The sequence below is a fragment of the Melanerpes formicivorus genome, unplaced genomic scaffold (genome assembly GCF_026170545.1).
Source record: "Melanerpes formicivorus ecotype bairdi unplaced genomic scaffold, bMelFor1.0.p_v2 SCAF_15, whole genome shotgun sequence".
Classification (NCBI taxonomy): domain Eukaryota; kingdom Metazoa; phylum Chordata; class Aves; order Piciformes; family Picidae; genus Melanerpes; species Melanerpes formicivorus.
Window position 1 is genome coordinate 9,071,652 of NW_027142367.1, and position 26,082 is coordinate 9,097,733.

Here is a 26,082-nt window from a genome sequence, read left to right on the forward strand (position 1 = left end):
CTTGAGCGTACACATGGCACAGAGCTGAATGAAATCTCTCTAGGTCATCTATTTTTACAGGTACGATGGTCTCAGAAATAATGAGATCAATTAATTCCTTGAAGAAGGAGATTCAAATCTGATACAGCAGTACCAATAGTAGTACTTCAATGGAAGATTAATCTGCATCTTAGGGAGAATTTGGCCCACATTTCTTCCTCCTCTGGATTCTCCAACTCTTTCTTCTTACCATCTGTTCTTTCTCCCCACTGCTCTGACTTGTCTTCCCCCTCAGTGATACCTACGTTACCTGCCTCTCCTCAGTTAAGATCAGGTTTCATTCAAGCTCCAGCCTAATTTAGTATTATTTCTCTTAACCTCTTGGCATTTTTTCCTAATTTGATGCTCCTGTTAAACTTCTGCCTTTTATTCTTAACTGTAGAGTCTCTAAACAAAACCAAAAACCTTATTCCTAAACAGGGAACATTCCAACTTTTCTCTTTAATTCCTCTTTCCAAAGCAATGTGGGTTTTTTGCATTCCTCCAGTGACTTCCAATATGTGTGCCCTCTAACCTAGTCTCAAAACATACATGCAAGTTACTGATTGATCTCTGCTGTTCTGTCTTTCAATGCTGAATACTGTCTGCTTTTTCATAATGAAGTTTTTAAGTGGTACATTAATTTGCCACTGTATTTCCTAAGGATTTGTTTTTTCAGTTCTTGGGGGAACAGAGTGGGCAAAGTAACTTTATACAAATGTCCAAAAACATTTCTCTGTAAAAGTTCAACTAGATTTCAAAATGAGGCATCGAAATAGCAGGCACTTCTGATGTTTATGTATTGAACTGCAAGCTTTCCTTATGAAACATGAATGGACTTCAATGCACAACCTTCATCCCTGTGAAAACTTGAAGAGGACTAAGCCCATTTTAAAATCATAATCTTCTTCAGAAAAAGTGGTAACAATGTAAAATCTAGCTCTCGTATTGCAGTCATTTAAGCATGCTCCTGTAGAAGTGAAGAAAGATCTTACCCGCATGCAAGTAGGCCAGATCAGGATTTTCGATGTCTGGGTGAAGATCTTTCAAGTGATTGCGAAACTCCACAGGGATATTGGTCCCATAGTCACATTTAGGGCAGTTATACATTTTTACTCCTTCATGCTTTCCTGTATGTAAGATGTGCTTACGGATATTTTCAGCACAGTTAGACCTAAACAGCAATAAGAAAACGGAGAGAATTGTTATAGAGCAATTTATTTCCTACAAGGTGTTTAAAAAAAAATATTGCTATATATAAAAAAAAGAAAGAAAGAAAAGAAAAAAAAAGTGGTAATTTTGCACTATCTGTTCAATTTTTTCATTCTCTTAGGTTTTGTATAAATGTTCTACTTTGAATGAAGGCTCCTGTTTAACTAGCAATGCATCTGAACCAGAAGTGAAAAAAAGTGAAAAACTTCTCTACATTTGCAAAAGTCTTATACTTGTATTTTCCTGGATGGTAGTCAGTGAGGAACAGAAATCAAGCAATAGTCTTTTACTTAGCAAAACTTAGAAGCACAGATGCCTGTAACATTGCCAGCAGAGCTCATATGAACCCTTCCTACAGAGTTCCTAGCTCCATGGTAGTTGCTACAAACGATTTTTGCAAGGGTATTCCATCAACTCTCATCTTACCTTGTGAACTGTTCCTAGAAAATAGAATTGAGTTGGTCAAGTTTATACCTTTGTAAAAAGGCACAGAGATTCTGATTTATACCTTATAGTTTCATAGTTTCATAGTTTCATTCAGGGTTGGAAGGGACCACAAGGATCATCTAGTTCCAACCCCCCTGCCATGGGCAGGGGCACCCCACACTACATCAGGCTGGACAGAGCCTCATCCAGCCTGCTCTTAAACACCCCCAGGGACGGGGCCTCGACCACCTCCCTGGACAACGCATTCCAGGGTTTCACCACTCTCATGGTGAAGAACCTCCTCCTCACATCCAGCCTGAATCTCCCCACCTCCAGCTTCATTCCTTAATCACAGGCTTTGTGGCCACGACGGAGTTTTCATGTAGAAAAGTCAGAAGGCACATACAATTAATTTTATGCATGTCAAACAAGTGTTTCTAATAATATTACTCAAAATCAAAAGTTAACAGAAAACTATTTCACATTTCCTTTATCCACAGAGATCCTCTATATGACAGTAATTTTTAGTTTTCAGTTCTTAAAAACTTGCAGTCCCATTCCAAAATGATTTTGCATTAGAATTTCCTACTTACTTAAAGTCTGTGACGAGTCCTATATAAAATATACTGCTGCTTCATTTATTTCAATTGGAAAAAGATAATAATTTACTCTTGAATCAATATAACAGCCTATGTACAAATTCATTTAGACATTCTTAGTGTTGAGATCTGGAAACTAAGAGCAGTAACAACAGAAAAAAAGTATGAATACTCAAATGAATTGAATAAATACATAACACTTCACAAATATTTGAAAAACACAACAGTAGTGTTTTGAGCAACTGGCTGTTTACCTGTCTACTGGTAGAAATACGGCAAGAACAGTCACCTGAAAAAAGGACCCCAAAAATAAATGGAAGTAGCAGCTTGAAATTCTGTTGGAGTGCTTGTCCCTCCCTTGGAGATGGTCATAGAAAAGCTGATATGTGCCTTACGGTGCTGCCAAAGCTCACCCTCTGTCATGTCCATCTGCTATATACCAGTATAATGATCAGACTCCTGAGAATGTCAGAGAAGACACTTATGCTCTGAAAAATATGGGAAATATTGGTCCTCAGCATCCTTCAGGATTCAGCCCTAAAAAAATGACACTGTTCATAAATGTTGTTAAAATGAAACATGTATTTTATTAAAAAAAAAAAGGAAAAAAAAGAGGATAGTGTACACTGCAATGAAAGCAGGAGACAATCTGGTAACCTTCTATCATAGGTTAGACTTTAAAGGGCAGTAGATTAAAGCAGAGCATACGAATCTGAAATAAAATATCTGTGTCCTTTCAGCTCAGCTCTCACACTATGTTAAGGAGAGATATAAAACTTTTCACTTTGAAATATTTCTGTGAAATATATAAAGGATCTGTGGAACCTATGTAAGAGCTGTGAAGAAAATGCAGCTTGTTGAAGTCATGAAAGACCAGTTCTAGCTCCTTTGATTTGTGATTTGCTCCAACCACTTTAAAGAGACCAATTCTAAAGGCTCATTTTTTCAGTCATCAGTAAATATCTGTGACTAAACACACAAACATACTGATATATTCATCATGGGAAATGGAAAGTTTTAAAAAGGTATTTTTCCCTGTGATGAAGCCAGAAAAGCTGAATCAGAAAGGAGGACTATGAGATCAGAAGGCATTACAAATGGCCTCTTGTATTAGCTTGCAATGCGGCAATTGCAATCATAAAGTAAACCGTCAAGGTAGCAACTGGCGAATCCAAGCACTTTTGAAGCCAAGTAATACCTTTAAATATGACATGACAAAAATGTACTGCATGTAAAATGTGTCTTTAATTATTCAGTGTACTTTCAATGTCTGTTTTATTAGGAGTCTTCTGCTGAGTACTGTGTAAGTATGTTATTCTATGTCTGACACAACCCCCTCCAAAAGCCTGTGCTGGTGTGTGCTAACATCACCTCAGCCAAGTAAGCACAGAAGTTTTCGATTTTAAGCAGTACTGAGTTTTCATTAAAGCCATGTCATGAAAAACATCTAACTAAAATAGTATAGTGTTGCAATGGTGATGCTAGTTAAGAAATTGACAGGCTTTGTGTTATAAAATTCACATCCTGGAGTTTATAAACTTTGAAATTAATATTTCCTTTGTCAAACAGTTTGGCAACTTAGCCCAACAGAAATTCAGTAAAGTCTTTCTGGTTTTTGAGTTCCACTCTGAATTACAGCCACAAACAAGTAAACACAGCTTTTAAGAGGCTAGCCTGTGTTTCAGTAAGGCAAAACAAAAGGTTTCCAAATTACACTATTATTATAATTTCTTAATGCAAGCATGCTTTTGACTTTATGATCCATTTCCTATTTTGAAAATCAAACACATATATTTCTGGCAATTTTTCCATGCTCTGCAATAACAGGAAGGGAACTTATTAGAACAGCCTTAATTAGTCTACAGTTGTAGTCTATGGGTTTATATTTAATGCTGAGAAACACAACCAAAATTTTGGTTTTACTTCATGTCTTACAGTGAGTCTTCTTAACAGACATGACGAAAGGTTTGAGACTTGATGCAAACACAACAACAGTTATACTAAAGGGGTGTGGAAAGCCGGTACAGTTTTCAGCATCCTGACAGATATGGTGAAAGAGGAGCTGGAACCACTTAAGGCACAATGGAGATGAACAGGAAATGCAAGGAGATTAAAAGCTCAGCCCTGCAAGAAGCCTGTATGACTTCCTCCATCAAAGATGGATGTATTGGGAAGGGTGTAGGCCTGCTTTCTACTGCATACATCCAGGAGAGCTCCCATATTTCTGTAAAGGACAATGCTGTGAGGTGAGATGGATGGCAAGCTTCTCCTGAGAAATGAGCTACTTTTGATGTCATTGTCCATTTGTAAGCAATTCTCAGAATATTGATAACTACCTAGATAGAAACAGGATACCACAACAAAATAAGATGTGTAGGTATTATAATAATGAATGACACACAGCTTCCAATGGACATCTCCAGCAGCACCCTACCACAATGGAATTCAAAGCGCCTCCAAAGTGGGGCCTTAAGCTAATTCCTCTATTCCAAAGATGAGATCAAACTAGTTTATTCAAAGTTTCAGTGGTAACTGTGCTTGCACAGGCATCCTCCACAGAGTAACAAGGAAGCCCAATGCCATCGACTGGCATTGCTGGGAAAGTGGAATAAAGTGGAAGGTTAGGAGTAGTACAAAATGCCCAGGCATTTTGTCAGTGTGAGCACCCATTGCCTTTGTCTACTTCATCTTCCCTCTCCTGTTGCCTCTCTCCTACCCTTATATATATCACTTCTGTTGCCAAACAATAGAGCATTGTGCTGAGTGCGAGAAACAGAGTACCTGGTCTACAGAACAGTGGGTTCTACATACATGCTCCTAGTGCATGGGGCAAAAATTCTCATAACTGCCCTCCTCCTTAAGCCAGAAAACATTGCTGCTCCTTTAGCTCCTGAAGTAGCATAACTCTGTCCCTGTGAAGACATTTTCTCAGTTGCATTGCCAAGCTGTAGTGTGCCACTGACCAGATTCATCATCAAAACTAGGTCTACCCCACTGGAAGCAGTAGCACTGTTCAGAGGTCTGGGATGGTGGAGCACAGATGTGTACTTCACAGGAGGCAGAGGCAGGAGTTCAAAGTCTGCAGCATAGAAACATGAGTGGAGCAATGAGACTTAGAGCAAATTTGCACCAGATCAGAAACTGTCAGTCTGAAGGTCCCAACAGTAATTGCTGTCTGTGGTGAAAGAAGGGCCACAAAGACAATCAGAGGGTTGGAACACCTTATGAGGGCAGGATGAGAGATTGAGGATGTTCAGCCTGGAGAAGGCTCCTGGAAGACCTTCTAGCATATGAAGGGGGCCTACAGGAGAGCTGGACAGACTTTTTACAAAGTGAGAGGACAAGAAGTAAATGGCTTCAAACCAGAAAAAGCCATATTTAGATGTCATTAAGAAAAAGTTCTTCAACATGAAGGTGGTGAGGCACTGGAACAGATTGCCTGGAGAAGTTGTGGAGGCTTCAACTGTGGAAGTGTTCAAGGCCAGGTTGGTTGGGGCCTTGAGCAACTTGGTCTAGTGGAAGGTGTCCCTGCACATGGCAGGGGAATTAGAACTAGATGATCTTTAAAGTCCCTTCCAATACAAACCATTCTCTGATTCTGTGGTTAATCCCCCACTGCCTCTCCCCCATGCTGCAGTGCTCAGCCAGTCTCACCAGCAAGCAGTGGAAGCCATAAGAAGGCAGGGATTTGGACATCCTTTCCCCAAGATGAAGGGCTCAGCCCCAGCCTCATGGCTGGATGCAAGGCATTGGTGCTCCGCACTCCTCCCAGCCAGCAGCACTGGTTTCAGCAGCCCATGTAAACAGCTGAATTTAGAGCTATGGCTGCCCCAAACCACAGCTGTTTGCTGTCCCCATATTTTACAGAGCCATAGAATGGTTTGTGCTGGAAGGGATCTCCAAAAGTCATCTAGTCCAACTGCCCTGCAGTGAGCAGGGACATCCTCCACTAGATCACGCTGCTCAGAGCCTTGACAAGCCTGACCTTCAATATCTCCAGGGATGAGGCCTCAACTATGTCCCTGGGCAACCTGTTGCAGTGTTCCACCACCCTCATGATACAGAACTTGCTCTTAACATCCAATCTAAATCTACTGTTCTCTAATTCCAAATCATTGTCTCTTGTCCCATCACTACAGGCCCCTGTAAACAGTCCCTCTGGAGGCTTCTTGTAAGCCTCTTGTTCAGGTACTGGAAGGCTGCTATAAGGCCTCCCCGGAGCCTTCCCTTCTCCAGGCTGAACAATCTCAGCTGCCTCACCCTCTCCTTGTAGAAGAGGTGTTCCAACCCCACCCCCTGATCATCTTTATGGCATTCTGGATAAAAATAACGAGCTAAGATTCTCAAAACCTCTTCTGTTAATTCTTAATTTGTCTGTGTGGAATAGGAACACTTCTGCATTTTCTAAGGGTTTTGTACATGAGAGTACATCCCCATTGTCTTCAACAACTAAATGAAATATAGCAGGAAGCAACCTATTTTTATTAAGATCTTTTACTAATAGGGACCTGAAATTAGAACTTTCTTCCATTATGCAGTGCCTGACATTTTCAGAAAGATGCTTACTGCAAGACATGGAAATAGAAGGCTTCAAGAGGTGCAAATGAGGCAAAATGTTAATTATCTAACCCACTACATTTTAAAAATTTTAGCACCTTGTAGGGCTCTTACATGCACAAAATAAACCCTTTCAAAAGGTTTTCTCCAGGACATCAGGTACACACATCCTCCTTCTGCAGAGAAATGCATATAACCTAAAGGACTTAACGCAGCCTCGTGGATGCCACTATTTATAACACAAATAAACCAGTGATACAACCAAAGGTTGAAAAGATTTGTATTTTCCCCCTGTTCATCACTATGGATAAAGTTCACTCTCATATGAAGAGCACTCTGAAGGTCTTCTGCAATGTTTATACTCTGCTATGTAACCTGTAAGAAGTACACAGAAATTGCAGTATTTTGATGGGAAAATAGCAAAATACCCAGATACTTTATTCCAGAAATAAAAGCAGTTAGATGAAAGGAAACTTCTCAGGAAAGCAGTATGTATCATCATAGATTCTTAACCTCAATTACTCACCAAAAGTGTGCAGGTGTTTCTTTCACAGAAAATGCCACCTAACTTGTAAAACAGTCCTTAAGTCAAAACTGCAATCACATAATTGCACTAGAAAAGGAAACCCACAGACTTTTACAAACACAAAGCCAACTAGAGTATTTAGCCTTATGGATAGCACTATTCATCTAGTTTGTCCTGTAATTCTTTCCTCAAACCTTAACTCTTTTTGGTACCAAATTCTGATGCACAGAGCCACACTGAAATCAGACGAAAAGTAACAGGAAATGCATTGAAATCACAGGCAAACTACTCTGTAGTTGCTCACTCTCTTTTATAAACTCCTATATTTCTCACACTTCTGCATCCAGCCAACAACAGTGTTCATTTCCACCACATCTTGTTTGGCTGATGAACCCTCTGCTACCTGGACCTCTAAGTGGATGAGCTACAGAGACCCAGCTGCTTTCATCTCACTTTGGGAAACCAACAGATTCTTCCTGAACTCCTCAACTGTAAACAATGCCTTAAGCTTTGAATACTAGGGTGCATTTCACACTAGTGCTGCATACATGGATATCATTATTTTCACTCTGCTCAGAATTCTCCAGTTCCAGTCTGGAATTCTGGGAGCTCCTGGATATTCCTGGAAGAACCAAGAGCTCCTGTTAACTCATTTAAATGCAGAGACCTTTCAGATTATATTCAATATTACTGCTTCCCAAAATACAACCCTTCTAGACTGCCTTTATTTCTCACTTGCATTATGCTGTATGAAAACTGGCATTCAGCAGAGTGATGGTAAACAACCAAATGGGCAATAGCTTCTTGACAGGAAAGAAACAAATACCTCAATCTGTGGTAATTACATTATATGAACAGGCTTATTCAATCAAAACCTTCACAACAATAGTCACTCTGCCCAACTTCCACTAAGCAAAAACCTAGACAAACCAACCAATCAACAAACCAAAAATTTTCCCCAGCATACTCAAGATTTATCTATATTGCGGTTTTTAAAGTAAAGTCAGCTGACTGGCTGTTAATGCAAACTAGCTACAGCATTATATACAATCTGCATATACCACTGGCACTCCTATCAGACTGCAAGTTTAAAAATTAAGGTATTGGCTCACCTCCTCAGTGCTACAGGTCAATACAGTATTGCATTATATAGGATGTACTTCTGGTCATAACATTTTGCTGCAATGAGTGGAAACTAACATTATAAACATTATTATTATTATTATAATTATTATATTATATTATTATTATTATCATCATTATCATTGCTATACATTAATTCACATATATACCATACATATATGTGCATGTATATACGAGAAATGTGATACCCTTTCACAGAATCATTGAATAGAATCATGGAATGGTTTGGCTTAGATGGGATCCTTAAAGCTCATCTAGTCCAAACTCTCTGCAGTGAGCAAGGACATCTTTAACCATGTCAGGTTACTCAGAGCCCTGTTAAACCTGACCTGGAACATTTTCACAGAGAGGGCATCCCCTGCGTCACCAGGCAAACTCTACTAGAGTTTCACCACTCTCACTGTAAAAAAAAGTTTCCTTGTATCTATCCTAAATCTCCCTGTTGTCATTTAAAGCCATTACTCCCTTGTCCTGATAAAAAAAACAAAACTGTGTCCAGTCTTCTTTTTAAGTATTGAAAGGCTGCAATAAGGTCTCACTGGAGCTGTCTCATCTCAAGACTGAACAACCCCAACTCTCCCAGCCTTTCTGCATAGAAGCGTTCCAGCTCTCTGATAATTTTGTGGCCTGTATCTGCATCATTTTTACCTTGCTCTTCTCCTTTAAAAGCACAAACCCTACCATTTATTTAGGTTTTAAAGAACTGGAGGAACAATCACAAGAACACAAGCACTAGCACTCTCCAACCAACCTCAATTACCAAGTGACTTACTACACTACTGCCAGAATTAGCAGCCTACACTTCCATAGGAACTTAGGAGGTCAGCCACAATGGTCAGTGCCAACTCAGTTCTGCTTATGTCATTGTTTGCAAACGTGTCCATAAAGACCTCTGGTGGATATTGGCAACAAGCTTCTGGGAGACAGCAATAGCTACTTCTGCAGTGAATGTTTCCCATAGCTGATGTTTTTCAACCATACCAAGCTAAGTTGACTGAAATACACATCCACAGTGTTATGAAAATACATGCCCAACAATCTGGTGGGCACATGTATTGCCACATTTTACACGTACTGCATGTATTGCCACTCAGAAAATATGAAGTAGCCCCTAAAAGAGAGTACACTATATTTACATGTTTTAATGAGATTTTATGACACAGTCAGTTTCACAAAGAAAATAATAAAACTGTATTCGGGATTTATTCTGACAGTATTACAGTAACACCCAGGGATAATAATCGTAATGTTTTCTGCTTTTCTACATTTATAGCATTGCGTGTTTTTTCTGTAATGATCTATTTGTTGTGACATACAGTATGTGTGACAGATGTCCAATGCTGGCTGCTAAAAAGTAGCAGAGCTCTGTAGGGAAGCAGCAAAAACTTGTGCGTCAGCACTGAAAATGATGGAAGATTGATAATTACTGCTTGTGCCTCAGCTCCATTCAGCAGAGAGCATGTCCAAATTGTAATCTGGCCACTTAGATCTACAATGTATGGGCATAAAAATTCCCAATTTCAAATAATTGGATTGTTACAAATAAGTGTGGTACACAGAGCTGATTATGATAGCTGAAATGCACGCTTTTAAAGGCACATTGAGGATAACTGGAGATTCTGAAAGGAAATCAGAGGTGAGGCACTCTAGATTTGTTTGCCTCTGAGGCATTTGTAAAGGCAGGTTACACTGTTCATAGTGAACAACGACCAGCGTATAGAAATAGTGATGGCATCTCAATCTTTCAGTGAAATTTCACAACACATTTAACAACATAAAGTAAACTGCAAACTTTTACAGGAAAAAAATTCTCTGATTCCAAGGAAATAATGACTTCCTGCCTTAAATGCTTCCATTAATTCTGCTTTCTGCAGGAATAGAAAGAAATAGAGAACCTTTTAAGACAGAAACCTGCAAATTATGTCCATACTACTAGATCTGGGAGGAGCAAGTGGAAGTGGTGCAGAAAGGCAGGGAGACATTTTCCCAACTCTCAATCTGTGCTATGCTCCCCACTGCCCTGAAGGTGCTGTGCAGAGTTGGGCTGCTAGGCTTCAGCATCTGCCCAAGCAGCTCTTTGGAGAGAGCCTCAGTGCCTCCTTCTGCTGACTAGAGAAGTGAAAAATAGCAAAACCACAAAAGCTTTTCACAGGACTGACCTGCTTCTGAAAACTCCATAACTTGCCAGAACTCCTGCAGCCAGAGTAGACTCTGTAATGGCCTGGCTCAAGAGCCCTCTAGACCTGCCTGCCTGCAGCGTGAGAGATGCAGAAGTCTGCTGTGCACTGCGCACTGCTGCACTGTCTCAACTCAGGTTTAAGTGGCAGAAAGAGCAGGTGGAGTTCATCTATTTCACAGTAACTGAGAATAATCACTCCATTGTTCATGGGCTTCCTCCCTCCCCCTTTCCTTTCTTCTCAGAGCAGATGGCATAAAAGAGAAGTTGGTCTGAGAAACAGCGTCTCTGCAGTTGTGTAAGGATGGAGACTGGACTTCAGGTATCATAGGCCCGCATTTAGCAAGGTACTTCTGCACTTGTGCAGCTTAAGTACAAGCAGCACCACTGACTTCAAAAGAATGACTCAGAAGCTTAAATTTATGTACATGATCAAATACCTTGCAGAAATGAGGCCATGGAAAGCATCCATCAAAAAAAAACCAAAACAAACCTAGGATGAATTTAATTGAAGACACACATATTCTTTTAACATCATTTTTCTCCCCTATTGTACTTCTTTTAATGACCACATAAAGCAACTGAACAATTCTGTAGACTCTGTTTGTATATCCTCAGGAGCTCATAAAGTATTTTCACAAATATAAAAGTACAGATGGAGCCTAAGAAAGGGTGTGGAGTCTACAGACTGCACAAGATGAAACTGGACTCCTAATGTTGCTGGAGTCAGAAATGATAGCAACAGACCCTAAAGGCTGCCTGTCAATCTGAGATGCAGATGGCACTTCTTCCAACTGGCCTTTGTGTCAGTTCCTTCAGCCATTTTAGTGACAACACAGCTCCCCAGGGGACAGATCCTGTTGCTTTGCAGCCTGGATTCATACTCAGGGCACTGTGGTCTGTACAATCTCTGCTCAAAGTAGGTTTTTTTAATGCTAATACATTGCCTCTTCTTGCCCTATCCCAGCTCCAACCCCCATGCAAAAAGGGATGGTTGTTTTTTTCCTCATTGCAAATGCTAGAATTTATCAATGGAACAAGCATTAATTGTCTGAAGGATTCACTTTTGTTATGCATGCCAGAGTATATATAAAAACCCTGATAATAAAATTTGCAGATGACACTGTAATTGGTGCTGTGATTAATAATGCTGACACTGCAGTCAGAGAGTGGTTTCACAAGCTGGGCCTGTTCAGTCACAACACACACACATACAACCACACCTTAGGTCTCCCACCTTTGTGCAATGCGTGTGAGTAACTCACAGAATGTGAGGACCCTGTGAAAAGCTGTGACACTGAGAATGATTTAAGGAGTAGTGAACCGGTGGTTTAATGTGAACTTCCAGTGTGATGCTATAAGCAGAAAGGTCCCATGTCAGCTTTAAATGTATAAGCAAGGAAGTAGCACACAAGTGTAAGGATGTAATGTTCTTTTAATGACACTGGAGAAACTAATTCTAGAATATCTACTCCTGTATTACTGCCTACATTTTAAAAAGAAAGCAGACACTCACAAAATGATAATAAATAAAAATGCAAGCCAAGAAGGAAGGGAAATCCCAATTTTACTTACACTTAAAAAATCCTCTATTTCACTTACTACCTTTGAGCTTAGGCATGTGTAGCATAACAGGGAACAAATGTATCATTAAGGAACACCTTAAGTTAGAGAAAACCTGTACCAAACTTCCAAAGAATGACTACATGTTACAGAGAAATCCAAATGCAAAATATAGTACAATTTCTTCAGCACTTAGGGTAATTAACCTTTCACACAAGGGGAGTGGGTTCTCCAGCTATGGCTGTTTTCAGATCAAACCTGAACGTCTTTCTAGACAATAAAATTTAGTCAAATGCAAGAGGATCATTACAGAGCAAGCTGGAAAAAAGGGTGCAGTTTGTTTTATGTAGAAGGTCAGACTAGCTGAGCTTAAGGCTTTTTCTGGGCTCAAAGTCTACAAGAAGCACAGTTTAAGTCTGAAAAATGCCATTGTGAGGTCAGACATTTATTGTGTATCCATGATGTCATGGAAATTTGTTCAGTCTGCAAATTAAAATATATTCTTCCTGGCTGTCAATACTACAAAACCATCTTAGGTTCTCAAAGTCATATTTGGTTCTTTAGTTGGAAGTATGATTGATTACCTGATCTAAAATCTGCCTTGAAAGTATATATTGGAGAAACATCATTCTCTTCAGATTATGTCCTCATAAAGCCATTGTCTGCACAAATATAAGTAAATGCAGCATTTGGCTCCGTTCTTTGAGCTTACTTCACAGTCATCATTCACTCCAGGAGAACTGGTTTTAAGAGCAGGGAGCACGTAAATCTTAATTTTTGTCCCTTCAAGATTACATTTGACTACAAAGACGCCCTGATAATCAGTAAGAAATTGTAGTTTTCATGTAGCTAGACTTTCAGAGCAGCCCTAAAGATCAAGTTCAATATGCTATGTACTTGACCAAAAGATAGTGAAATGCAATGCTGTTGAAGGAAAGCACTGAATTATGTATTTTACTTACCTGGCATACCTAGTACATACATGCAGAGTAAAATAGCATGTAAGATATGTTTCTAGGACTTGTGCTTCCGATTAGCCAATGTTCCAGATAAACTGTCTCGTAGAAGTATTAGACTATATTTGGACAACCCAGAACAGAGAAACTGTAACTGTTCTTGAAATGACACATAGTTTTGTCTAAATACTTTACACAGTATTTTAACTAATTGAGAAATTAGGGCAACACAGTAAATCTACTGACAGAGAAGAACAGGAACTGTCTGAATGGTGTTGCTACAAAATCTGATCTAGTACCCAAGATGAAAATTTTTCTGAATGCCAATAAACTCTGTCATATTAAAGAAATCTTATAGACCAATGCCAAATACATCATCCTATGATCATGTATGCAAAGATTCTGTCGCAAAGAAAACAACCACCAAACAACCCCCCCACAAAAAAACCAACCAAAGAACACCCCACCCCCTCATAACCCCCAAAATCAGACACAAAAAAACCCCTCCAAACCAAACCAAACAAACCAACACACCCACGTTAATACAACCTCCATCATATTACATGAAAATCACCTTCCTTCATTTAGTACAGATAGTGTTACAGACTTGCATGTTCTTTTTTCCCCACAGAGGGTTAACATGAAAAGAGGGGAAAATATGAAAGCTGTTTTTTGACTTCATCTTTCACATTCCTCTATCATACTACAGCAGAAACTAATGAACTTGCTCTGAAAGCCCTTTTACATGCTTCTCCCTTCACCCTTAACTCTGATCCTTGCAGATCTTCCCTTATGTGTGTGCCAATTTTACTGCTATAATGCGTGAGCTTTTATTAGTTGTGTTCTGATGATTTCTACTGAGAGATACTTAAAGCTTATACAAGTCAAAAACTATTTTATCACTTCTGAACAAAACTAATAGGGCAGAGTTACTGAATGATAAGAGAGAGACCACTGAATTTATTTAATAATCCATGTCCATTTCACAAAAATGGCCTGTGTAATCCTTTTAAAAATAATAACCTGTTCATTTCAGACCTTGCACAATGCTTCTCTTTGTCCCTTGTAAGTCTCTCAAATGTCTTATTTTAAAGGAATATATAGTACTCCCGGAAGACATTTTCCCATTTCTATTCTCTTCAACTCCTGTGAGCCCTTGTTCTGTGTGATAAGGCAATCTCCTTCGGGATCTGAGCTGTGTAGTTTCGCACCACGAGTGACAAGGACTCGACTTGAATAACTGCTGTGCGCAGGTTGTAATTATGTCAGCTGGAGTGTTGAACAAGGGGACTGATTAATGTGAGCCCCAGCCCAGGCACAGTCCCTATCAAAACCTTCGTGCAGGCCAGCAGTGAGGATGGGTTAAAGCAGAAAGACAAAACATGCTGTATCGTCCATGATAGATGAATTGCTCCAACAGTCTTCAGGCAGATGTTCCAGGACAGTATAATATACAATTACTCTGCCTTATCACCTTCCCAGGGACAATAAAGCTTCCTGCTTCTATAGCTCATGTGAGTGAAGGCAAAATTAGTTTTACTTTTACAACACTGACTCACTTATCATGTTGCCTTGATTGTGCTTTTACAGCTAAAGAAAACATATATTCCACTCTTAAACTAAAAAAAAAAACCAACAACACACCAAACGACAAAACAAAAAACACTAGAAAAAAACCCTGCACTTCTCACCTTTTATACAAAACTAAAAGATTTCTTTGAATCTAATTTGCAGCACAGTAATACAGCTCTTACAGGGCTAATTCAGAACGTTATTCTAGGGAACGCAACCAACTTTAGAGCAACTGGACCTGTTCATACACTTAATGTTACACGTATGCATACAAAGTTACATTACTGGATCAAGTCAGCATGCATAGATAACAAAAAATACATAGGATTTTGTACAAAATATGCCTGCATGAATAACATGCCCTCAGTGACTATTTTACCTAAGCACTCATTCTAAGAATACCACAGCACTCTTGTAAAACAATTCTTTGAGATGTCATTAATCCACATACCTCTTTAAAAGCCACAGGAGTTTACTGTGTAACTATTATAAATAATCCAAGTACTCTCCAAAAAGAAAACATAAATTAAGTAAATAATAGACCTTTGGAAGAAAACTATATATATATGTATGCTGCTTTTTTTTTTTTTTTGTTAGTAGATGTATACAGATTACTTACTTAATTTCTTTTTGCTGCTGCAATGGAAGCAGTGTTTATGTTCCAAGGCTATTTCTGAGAGTTTAACAGCACAGCAGCTTACTAACATGAAGCAAATACCAACAGAAGAATATGGCTCATAATATCCTGATGCCCCTTCTTTCTAAATACTGAATTGTTATACATCAAGAAGCTGTGCTTGAAGGAAAAGAGTCTATACAGTTCCACTTGCATCCTGAGATACATTGCTTTCAGTACTGCCCTTTCTTCAGCTACATAACAATGACTTGATCTCAAAACAAGGGAACAAAAGAAAATGCACCCAGAAATGCATTTAGAGAGACACGTATTTGAAGGTCAGGTTTAAAAACAAAAGCAGACTAGAACAGCCAAGGTGGATCCTGTACAAGACTTCAAATTGCAGATGTATTTGAAAAATTCTATTTATATGCACTTAGTCCTCATGAAAGGTATTGGTTTACTAGTTCTAGAAACGAGACATGAGATTTTCTAAGGAGACTATGGGAATTAGGCACTTACATTGCACTTCAGCTGAAAGCAGGCTCACAGCTGTTCAGGCTTCTTTGAGTTTATGGCCATTAAACAGTATCACAGTCTTGGCAACAGTAAGGTTTCACTATAAGGGTACAGGGTTTCCCATAGTCCTATGGTGAAATGCAATCCTATGTTTACGATGTAAAAACTGGCTCCAAGAAAGGGGGAATGTTCCCACAATGACAGAATGATGTCACGTCACTTGCTGCACTGAGGAACAGAAAAATCAGTCTTCCTCAGAAAAAAATCCACAACCATCTAAATATTGAAATCAGAAAATAGGCATTAAAAACAGTGATAGGGTTGGGAGACAGGGTGGTATCAAGAAAACAGAGGAGAAAGAAGCTTCTGTTCCATTTAGGTGAACTTCTGGACACAGCAGTGCTAGAAGGCAACCTGGTCTGATCTCCATAACCATTCAGATTCTTAATACAATTAGTGGAGGTAAGAAAGAACTATACAGTTACCAAGGTTTACTTAATTTAGGTGTCTGCTGCTTCTAAAGAAAGTGCAGGTAGCCAATACAAAGCATTAGGGCCTTAGGAAAAGGAAACACTGGTGTCTCTTTCTATAAATTAGTACACCACTTGTGAGTTTTGGGCTGCCCTTATCTTTAGGAGAGCTGAATCCTGTTATCCTGTGTCCCAGGAAAGTGGCATGCAACATCCTGCACATACCCCTATCTTCTTGAAACTCTGCCAATAGACAGTGAGGAACTGCCAGGAGCCAAATGCAGATCTAATCCTTGTGTTCAGAATTGTTCTTCTGTTTTCAGTTCCCCACATAACCATCCTAAAAAACACAAACAACAGGCTCCCAAAATCCTATTCTGTGCCCTCTCAGCTGAGAACCCTAACAATAACTAGAATTAGGCTGTGGACAGCACTGCCATTATTAATTAACTGAATCCTCACTCAGGCCTCTAACACATACCCAAGAATATAGGAATAGGAGTCTATTCACTAAGAAGTCGTGCCAGAAGTCTTGAGGCAGAGATATCCATCCCCTTAGGACAGAGACTTCTGACCATGCTTCAGTGATTGCACTTAGTTGTGCAAGAACTTTCAAACTTAGTAGAGGGTAAATTGAAAACCAGAAACTCCTAAAGGAGTAGTTGCTTTTGGATTTAGATAGTTCTTGGCATGATTTAGGAGATCTGGGTCCTCTGCAAAGTGGAAACTATCTGGATACTTGGTCCCATAATCTACTTGCCTAGATGTTTTCATTGTTCAGGATACAAAGTCTTGTGAAAGATGTTGCCAGCTCCCTGGCTTTCCATTTTTCTCAAAGCAAGCACTTTGTGACAGGCAGAGAACTGTCACTTCAATGAGGACATGATGTGATTAACCTCAGCAGGGCCAGGACTTTATCCACTGTCTTTACTTTTGTTTTGCATTAGTTTTATACCCCACAACACTACGTATTATCCATCCAGTGAGAGCTGACTGAGCTAGGAGCAGAGATGCATAAATGGAGAGGGGCTTAGTTATAATCCTTTCTGTTACAGTGCTCCTGCCACGTTACTGATGAACTGAAACTAAAAATGGGCAGAAAAGAAAATAAAGGTTGTCCTGACATTATGTTATACTGTTCTGAGGCAAAAGAAATTCAGGCACCAAAGTGGGTGAAAAAGAACTCAGAGCAAACAAATGCTGTATTTGCCTTTCAGAAAACACTTCTGCAGAGTACCTAGAGCACTAATAGAGCTAACATCATCCAACACTGCACAGTCATCTCTCACCTTCTGCACCACCACCAGCCAACACACAGCAGACTGCCTGACTTGATCTGGCTGCATTTATTTGAACAGAATGGATGGGCTTGAACAAATGTGGTACAAATGTCTTTATCTTTGAAACCTTTCTTGTACTTGGAAGTACTTTTATTGCTCCTCAAAATGACTACATTTTAGCACACAAAAATCAATCAGCTAAATAACGTAGAAAATGACTGTGGCATAATTTATTAGTGCTGATCAAAATCTTAAAGGCTGAGTAATTAAAATTCAAATTAAAATGTGATGAAAGCCACATTTAGTCACCTAAATGGAGAGGCTGAATTCCAAATAGGTACAGAGTCACTGGAACCCATGTGAGATGAGAATGCATGGATGCTCAGTACCACTAAAAATCTGCAAAAAAAACTTCGTATTTGCTCAAACTTTTCCTCATGTAAATACATCTGTCTAGACCTATGCATTATGTCACAGTTCATCAGTAAATGACCTAATGAAGACAGAAGAAATGCCAAAACAAGCACTTGAGAAGTAATATCTATAATGGGAAGCTTCTTCTAATTCATTAAGAAATGTCAGTGCTCTCAATCTCAGGGGCACAAATCTCTTCCGAATAATCTATTTGCTAAACAAAAATACAGATAGCTGTGTGTGTTCTCTTTATCCTCAAACATACCTTTCAAGTTTTGGCTTTTAAAATGACCCATCCTGAAATTTGCAGCAAACAGTTAATTTGGGATCTAAACCCGCTGATACATGACCAGTGTACTAACTGAAGCACATTTTCCTTTGTATTCTTGTTCACTGCATCTCCCAGTGCATTAACAGCAGCTTCCTTACATGTCCTTCAGAATATTCCCACCAGTAGCTGTGCTGGGTGGTGAGGCTGGAATAATACACTGTCTGGCTATAGGAGAGAAGAATGCAGGAGAGCTGCATTATGCCTGCTTGTTTCTTAAGGATTTTTTCTCTCTCTTCTCCTCATCCACTTCTTTCAGGAAACATGTAGGAACTTAAATTACCTCAGCAGCTACTATGGTGTTTAAGTTTTGACTGAAATTGGCCAACAGCTTAAAAAGTTATTAAAGAAACCGACAGAAGATAAATGGATGGGCTGGTACAAGTCTCAGAATCAGCTGGTGACATCAGGCTGAAAAATCAATCCTCGTCAACCCATTTATAAAAATTGTCTTTTTAAACTACAGTCACATCTCTCTCCTGAAAAGAAAACAAATTATAAATGGCTTTTTATATGTTAAAATACAGCAGGTATCTCCCAAATTTGTTAATGGAAACGGTTCTCTGTGTTTTACTAAAAGCTTGTTAACAAATGTTGTATGAAATGCCACATTTTTCTTCATAATTCATCTTCTTCAGAACTTCAGATTTCATTTAGCTAATCACAGTACTTTCTACAACTTCAAAAGTACTTTGGGTATTGTTTGCCCTATAGACTGTGAATGAAGAATTCCAAGAGCAAATTTATGAGGAATCTCAGTATGGGAAGATGTTCCACACAGGATTTCTAGCAGAACAAATTATTTCCTCAACAACAGCTGTTAGACTCTAAAGCTATCTTGAATAGGGGTTGAAGGAGAGCTCATTGAAGTTACAAATATAAAGCTATGAAGACTATATTTTACATACCATCACAATGAACTACTAGGATGATGTTCAGGCAGTTGATGATGTCACTAGAACCACTTTATGTATTTACAGGATTTTAACACAAATAATTTTACAGTATTATGAACCACAGAGCTTTTACTTGGGTGTTTTTTAAATGACAGCATCATTAAAAATGTAAGAGAGCAACGCTGAAGAATATCAGAAGTGTTACTTTAAAGCATTATATATATATATATATATATGTGTGTGTGTGTGTGTGTGTGTGTGTGTGTATGGACCTATATTCTAGGAATCACAGTGAGCTGAGCACTTTGCCTAAGTGGAAGGAAGACCAAACCAGCCCTGGACTGCAGGTCAGGTGGCCTGAGGTACAGAGGAACCTCCAGCTGCACTACCAACACCGGGAGCACCACAGAGAACTGCACAGTTTTTAAGAGTGAAAAGTGACTTTGAAGCCTCCTCTTTACTTCATGAAGAGTAATCAGCTTGCTCTCAGGCCATGAACAGCAGCAGCTATTTCCTATTCCTCTTGGTTCCTACTACATCCCTATTTCAGTTCATTTATTGAAGGAGGTGGGGAAACATCAAGAGTGTCTCTACTCCAATCCCCAAGTCCATGGCTGGGAGAAAGGGTTGCATCAGCTTATCTCTCCCAGCACACTAACCCTCAGCATGTATAACCTGTCTGTATGGCGCTCCTCATCTTTTCTCTGAGGATGCACAATGAGAAGCAATAGCATTGACTCATGCCATCTAAGAATGCAGAACAACCTTTTTTCATATATATTTTGGATTCTGGTTTTGGTTGTTTGGGTTGTTTTGACTTGTTTGGTGGGGGGGGGTTGGTTGGGGTTTTGTCTGGTTGGTTGGTTTTGGTGTTTGGTGGTGGTAGGGTTTTTTGTGGGTTTTTTGTTTGTTTGGAGTTTGTGTTTGGTTGGATGCTTTTGTTCATTTGTGTTTTCCCTTGGTTATTTCTCCACTATTAAAAGAAAACACTAAAAAGAAATTAAAGCATACAATTCAGGTACATGTAGTATGCAACAGGTTAAAGACTGCATGAACAAACCTAATATAATAAGCAAATTCAATGAATGCTTCTATTAACACTTTTATCTTTTTTAATAGGTAGAAAGGAAACTGGAAACTAAAATGATAACTGACCAACACCTTGCAAATACCCTTTGATATTTTTTTAAGAGGTTTTCATACAAAAAGGGTAACAATGACAACACCAGAGGAGCACTCCCATCACTTGCAATAACAAAACTGAGGGCTTTATGTGTTGTTTCTCAGGAAGCCTCAACAGTATCAACATCTGCTGTTCAGACCTAAACAGGCCCAGCTAAACCACAAAGACCATCCCAGTCAGGGACAAAATAGTTTAAACAAGTAACTCATTAAGTTACTTGGACAACAGGCTTCTCCCCACACTGCCTTTTTTAAAAGTAAAGACTCAAGTGAAAATACATCCTTGATCCATGACTTATGACAATAGAGTATCATACAGCAGAATCTGCAAAATGGTTTTAGGGAAGACAAGCTGTTTCAGACCAAATGGCCTGTCCTCCCTAAGCCACATCATCTTCACCAGCAGCTTAGGAAACTGAAAACATTACTGATGGTACAGAAAGCTGCAGGGCACATGCAAACCTTGAGACAAGATCTCATTGCTCCTGACAAGGCTTTTACTGGCCAAACCTAAGCAGCAGCTTTGAATCCATGTGTTGTGAAGCAATGTCCTGAGAACTCCAAGCTCCCATGTGTCTGATGCCTTTGTCTCCGAAACATAGTTTAGAGAGCTGAAGATCACAGAGATGGGCTTTCAGAGTATAGGAGTTCCCCACCACACTGGGAGAGGGTTGCCAGGAGCACTGGCCTCCCAGAATCCAGGTGCCAAGCCTGCCTCAGAGCCTCAGTCCCACCATGCTGCATTGTGGTCCCTGAAAAATGACCTTTCAGCCATACTGCAAATGTAGAGGCCTGGTGCAAGGAGCCGACAACTTCCACTTCTGAGGCAGAGAGCCTTATGGTGGAGTCATGGGCTTTAATGAGTGTGTTTCCAAAGTGTCCCAACATACAGCCCCAGTTGAATTTGGGCAGAAGGTGTCAAAGTGGCAAAGGCAGCTCTGACGTAACGCACAGTTTTATTTAGCTTCAATAATCAAGAGTTTCCTAACAAAGCCATATTTATTTAGAAAATTACTAACTTGCTGACCTATTCTAGTGCATTAGAAGTATCTAAGTGGCAATATTTTCTCAAACAGGAAAGCTCAGGTTTTATGCCTTCTTTCCTTTTTTCATTTATTTTCTATTCAGCAATTCTTTTCATTCCCCCATTTTCATCAGCCTTTAAAGGGAAAAAATCCTTTCCCTCCCTCCCTCTTGCACTAGGCTAACACCTCTTTCTGAAACTGCTTCTGAACTGATTTTTTGTTCTGTCAATTGCCAACATTTTAACTTGTTTTGTATGTCATGTATGAAAGAGGAAGAGGGAAGATTGTCACAAGGACAGCATTAACACAGGAACGTTTTTACATGGTAGTAGCCATAATGCCTGGAGAATAAACCAGAGGTAATGCAACAGGCTAGTGTCTATTAATTTCATCTTGCAGGCCTGTAACACTACCACAATATTTTAATGATAATAATAATGCCTTGTAGATTTGACCGCCCCCAAAGATAACTACAGCTCTTTTTTAATGACTGAATTGGGGATTAAGAAATGATAAAAGAAACAAACATGTTTAGGTTATATTCTGTGTTAACAGGCAAGAGCAAAAAAAACATATATAGTCACTTCAGGCTTTTTTAAACCTAATTTTACCTAAAAGGGTCATATTAATTAAGCTGTGATGCTAGTGATTATTTTTAGATCAAATTATTTCAACAAATGAAAGTTTATTTGTAGACATAAAGAAAGCCCTTCACTGTATATTTTTATCAGGAGCACTGTAAGAACAGGAAATTACAAGTGTTTTGTGTTACTAAAAGCTATATTAAGACCATAGCCTTGCTATTCATCCTAAGGTTAGTACTAAAATTTTATTTACTATCAAAGTACACCTACTTAAGATTATTTCAGTTGGAAAGATATGCTGGTGTTCCAGATTTATAAACATTAATTATGCATTAAATATAAATATAGGGATATTTATTATCAGATATTTATGCTCCTTAAGAAAGAGGAATAGATAAGACAGCGCTGACTGCATGCAATGGGAAAAAGAAATGTGAGGACAGTGAGAAGATAAAATGTGATAATAGAACACACTAGTTAATCTGTCCACTGTCCACTGCATGAAGTGGTTTTATTCATATTTCCTAAACATCAAATACTTCAGGCTCTGTGTTAAGTGTGTTGGACACTGATTTAAACAAACAAACAAACAACCAAAAAAAAAAAAACCACACCAAAAACAACAAAAAAGAGCATTAGTACAGCAGAGGGAAGTCTAGGGACAAAGCACAAATTGAACAGCAAGTGTGAGACCATAACTACTGAGAATTATCAGGAGCCTAAGAATATTTTTGCAGAACTTAAAGTGTGAACAAACTGACAGAGCCTTGAACTAGGATCACGACAGGCTGCAACAGAGAAAAGCTGCCGGAAGTTAAAGCTACACAGGAATTTTTACACTGACATCAAAATGGCTGCATATCTCTGCAACACTAAACTTCAGTGGTCACCCCTGAACTATCTAGCGTGACATTTAGGCTAAAATACAGGTCTTAACATTTGTTCTTCAAAGGACTCAAGCCAAAATGAGGCTAGAATAGTATTACCAGTGCTTGCAATTGCATCACTAGTTTAAAGGTACTTGGATGGATCCTTTAAATCTCAAGTCCAGTGGCTCAGCATTAGCATGAGAACCACAGATTCACTGAATTAAAAAAGGCAAATTTTAATTTCTCTTAGTTAGCATGGCCACAGAAAAGAAACAACCAAAAAACAACCAACAAATAATAATAAAAAACCCCATATGTAACAACAACAAAAAGGAAAACGGGAAGAAATACAGAAATTGAAATAAGAAACAAAAACACCAAAACACCAAAGGAAGCCTAAATTAACAACACACATTGAATTATTACAAAGGCCTGTACTGATAGGATGAGGGGCAACGGTTTGAAATTAGAGTAGATTTAGATTGGATATTAGGAACAAGTTCCTTACCATGAGGGTGGTGGAACACTGCAACAGGTTAGCCAGGGAGGTAGTTGAGGCCCTATCCCTGAAGATATTCAATGTCAGACTCAACAAGTCTCTGAGGAATATGATCTAAGTTAGGAGGAAGTTCTACACAGAGAGAGTGATTGCCCATTGGAATGGACTGCCTGAGGAGGTGGTGGAGTTGCCATCATTGGAGGTGTTCAGGAGGAGACTTGATAGGGTGCTTGGTTGCATGGTTCAGTTGATTGGGTGGTGTTGGATGATAGGTTGGACGCGATGATCTTGAAGGTCTCTTCCAACCTGGTCTGGTCTGGTCTGGTCTGGTCTATTCTATTCTATTCTATTCTATTCTATTCTATTCTATTCTATTCTATGGAGGATGTCCCTGCTCACTGCAGGGGGGGTTGAACTAGATGACCTTTGGAGGTCCCTTCCAACTCAAATCGTTCTATGATTTCCATACTGTAATGGGTATTATGCATTAAAATAAATAAAAATTCATATTGTGCATTTACTGTATTTATTGTGTATTGTGTATTTTAAAGTGTATTTACTATTGCTATAATTTAAACATACAGAAAGCAAAGGACCTGTCAAAGTGACTATACTATTGCATGCTGTGCAAAAAGGCTCTTACATGGGCAATTTCATTGTGGACCATATACATCAAGTCTACATACACCAATATATTTGTGTGCGTGTGTGTACACACACATGTCTTTTTTATTTTAAAGAAACAATCATGCTTCCTAATAACCATACATTAAGTGGCCCATTGGCATCTCTCAGGGAGGACAGGGAGAGCTGTGAGAGAGGAAGTTTAAGTTCTTTGGTATACTGTCACAAGCACAGTTCTCCAAAATAGCAGAAGCAGGATTCCCCAGTCAGTGCAAACAGCATGCAAGTCTTGCAGTGAGTGACAATCACTGTTTGTGTACTCTGGTTCTACAAGTCTCTGAATGTTAGGAACCAAGGCTCTTGGTCAACATAATAGCTGATCTGTATTTTTCAGTATCACATTGTGGATTTTTATTCTGAGTTTGCCACATGAACTATTTGTTATAACTTAGCTGAATATAAAAAGTTCTATAAAGCAACAGAAACATCACAAAAGGAATGTTACCAACAAATGTTTCCATGCCACATATTCACTAGATTAAAGTGGGTTTGTGGCTATATCTAAATTTTGTTTCAGAATATTTTTCTTTTATAAACTTAAATGCTACAGCATATTTTCTTCCAGATCAATAGAAATATTATCAAATATTTTATCTGAATGTTTATTAAAACTACGAGCTGAATAATATTCAAAGGAGATTTGTGTCTGGAAGCTATGCCCATGCACCGACAGGATTTCTTTCTAAAGTTCTAACTTCATTTGTTGATAAGTCTGCTACCACAAGGCACTGGATATCCTCAGCTCCTGCTGCAGATCACAACAGAAGCTTAAGTGCTTCCTGAAGGCCCAGTTTTCTCTGTAACATGCATGCATTATTGTCTTTAGCAATTTTTTATTAGTACAAAGTAAATGCACTTTTTTGCTAATTCTGCCTTTGTGATACATACAAAAAAGTGGTTTTTCCACAGTGCAGTGGTGGCTGCCACTTGGGAGTCCTCATCAGCCTAATGTTCCATACAATTGTATAACCCAGTTATTTCCTCTACATACATGTTAGATTTTGCTGGTTACAAAGAGCGTATTAATGTTAATGTGTCAATGACAAATACATTGTTTTATCATTCTATGTAGACATTGCCTTTCCAGCCTTTCTGGCTTGCTATAAATATGTACATGTTGTTACCTCAGCATTTAAAGCAGTCCCTAGTTATCCTTGATATAACTAGGGGACATTACACAGCTGACACCATCCCACCAAGACAACTGAAGTTTATTACAGTCACCAAAATAAACAGAGAGAAAACACTTACTTTGCACATTCTTATGATGTAGGTGCAAATCCTGCAGTGTATTATAAACTGGTCTTTACAGCCTATGAACACATACCTTAAGTCAGAGGGAAACAGGAACTCCCTAGGGATGCTGTCCAAAAAAAAAAGAGAAGTAGCCCCTGTGGAGTCACTTGCCCTAAGTCATGCAGCCACTGCTGCTGAAAATACGCAATGAATCCTTCTGCAGCTGGAATTTCAGATGCCACAATCCCTTATAGAACATTGTCTAATTATTTTATTATGCATAATAAATGTAAAATATTTATTTTACTTCACATAATTATATTAAAAATGTATGCTATTTATTTTCAGGCTTGTAAGGCATCCTTCACACGTCCTGTACTTTATAGAAAGGTGCATTTATGGAATTAATGTTGTTTTCCTGGCCTGATTTTTATACAGCTTCTAAACACCCTTATCCATGCCTGCTGAACATCACCAATCCCTCTCTTTCTCCTTCCCTTCACTGCCATGAGTACTCTGTGAATGTACCATTCAATGAAATCCCAAAGAAATGAAGGTAATTTTGTTTAATTACAGCACAAGGATGGCACAAAGTACAATAACATTATACCTGTCCCACACTGAAGTTGTAGCAATATTGTTTCTGTATCACAAAACTATGTGAGTGCTCCTCCTGAGACCTGAGCTCCAACAAATTTAACTCTGCTTTTTGCTCTTCCACCACAAAACAAT

The 26,082-nt window shown here is 38.9% G+C and overlaps 1 protein-coding gene across 1 annotated transcript in view; it reads right to left on the reverse strand.

Annotated features, from left to right (window-relative positions):
- ZNF407 (zinc finger protein 407) overlaps nt 1-26,082 on the reverse strand; it is a 372,851-nt gene that overhangs the window by 108,890 nt on the left and 237,879 nt on the right. The window contains exon 8 of the mRNA XM_068147570.1: nt 1,014-1,192. Within this exon, the coding sequence (XP_068003671.1) occupies nt 1,014-1,192 (179 nt within the window). The remainder of the gene's footprint in view (nt 1-1,013; nt 1,193-26,082) is intronic.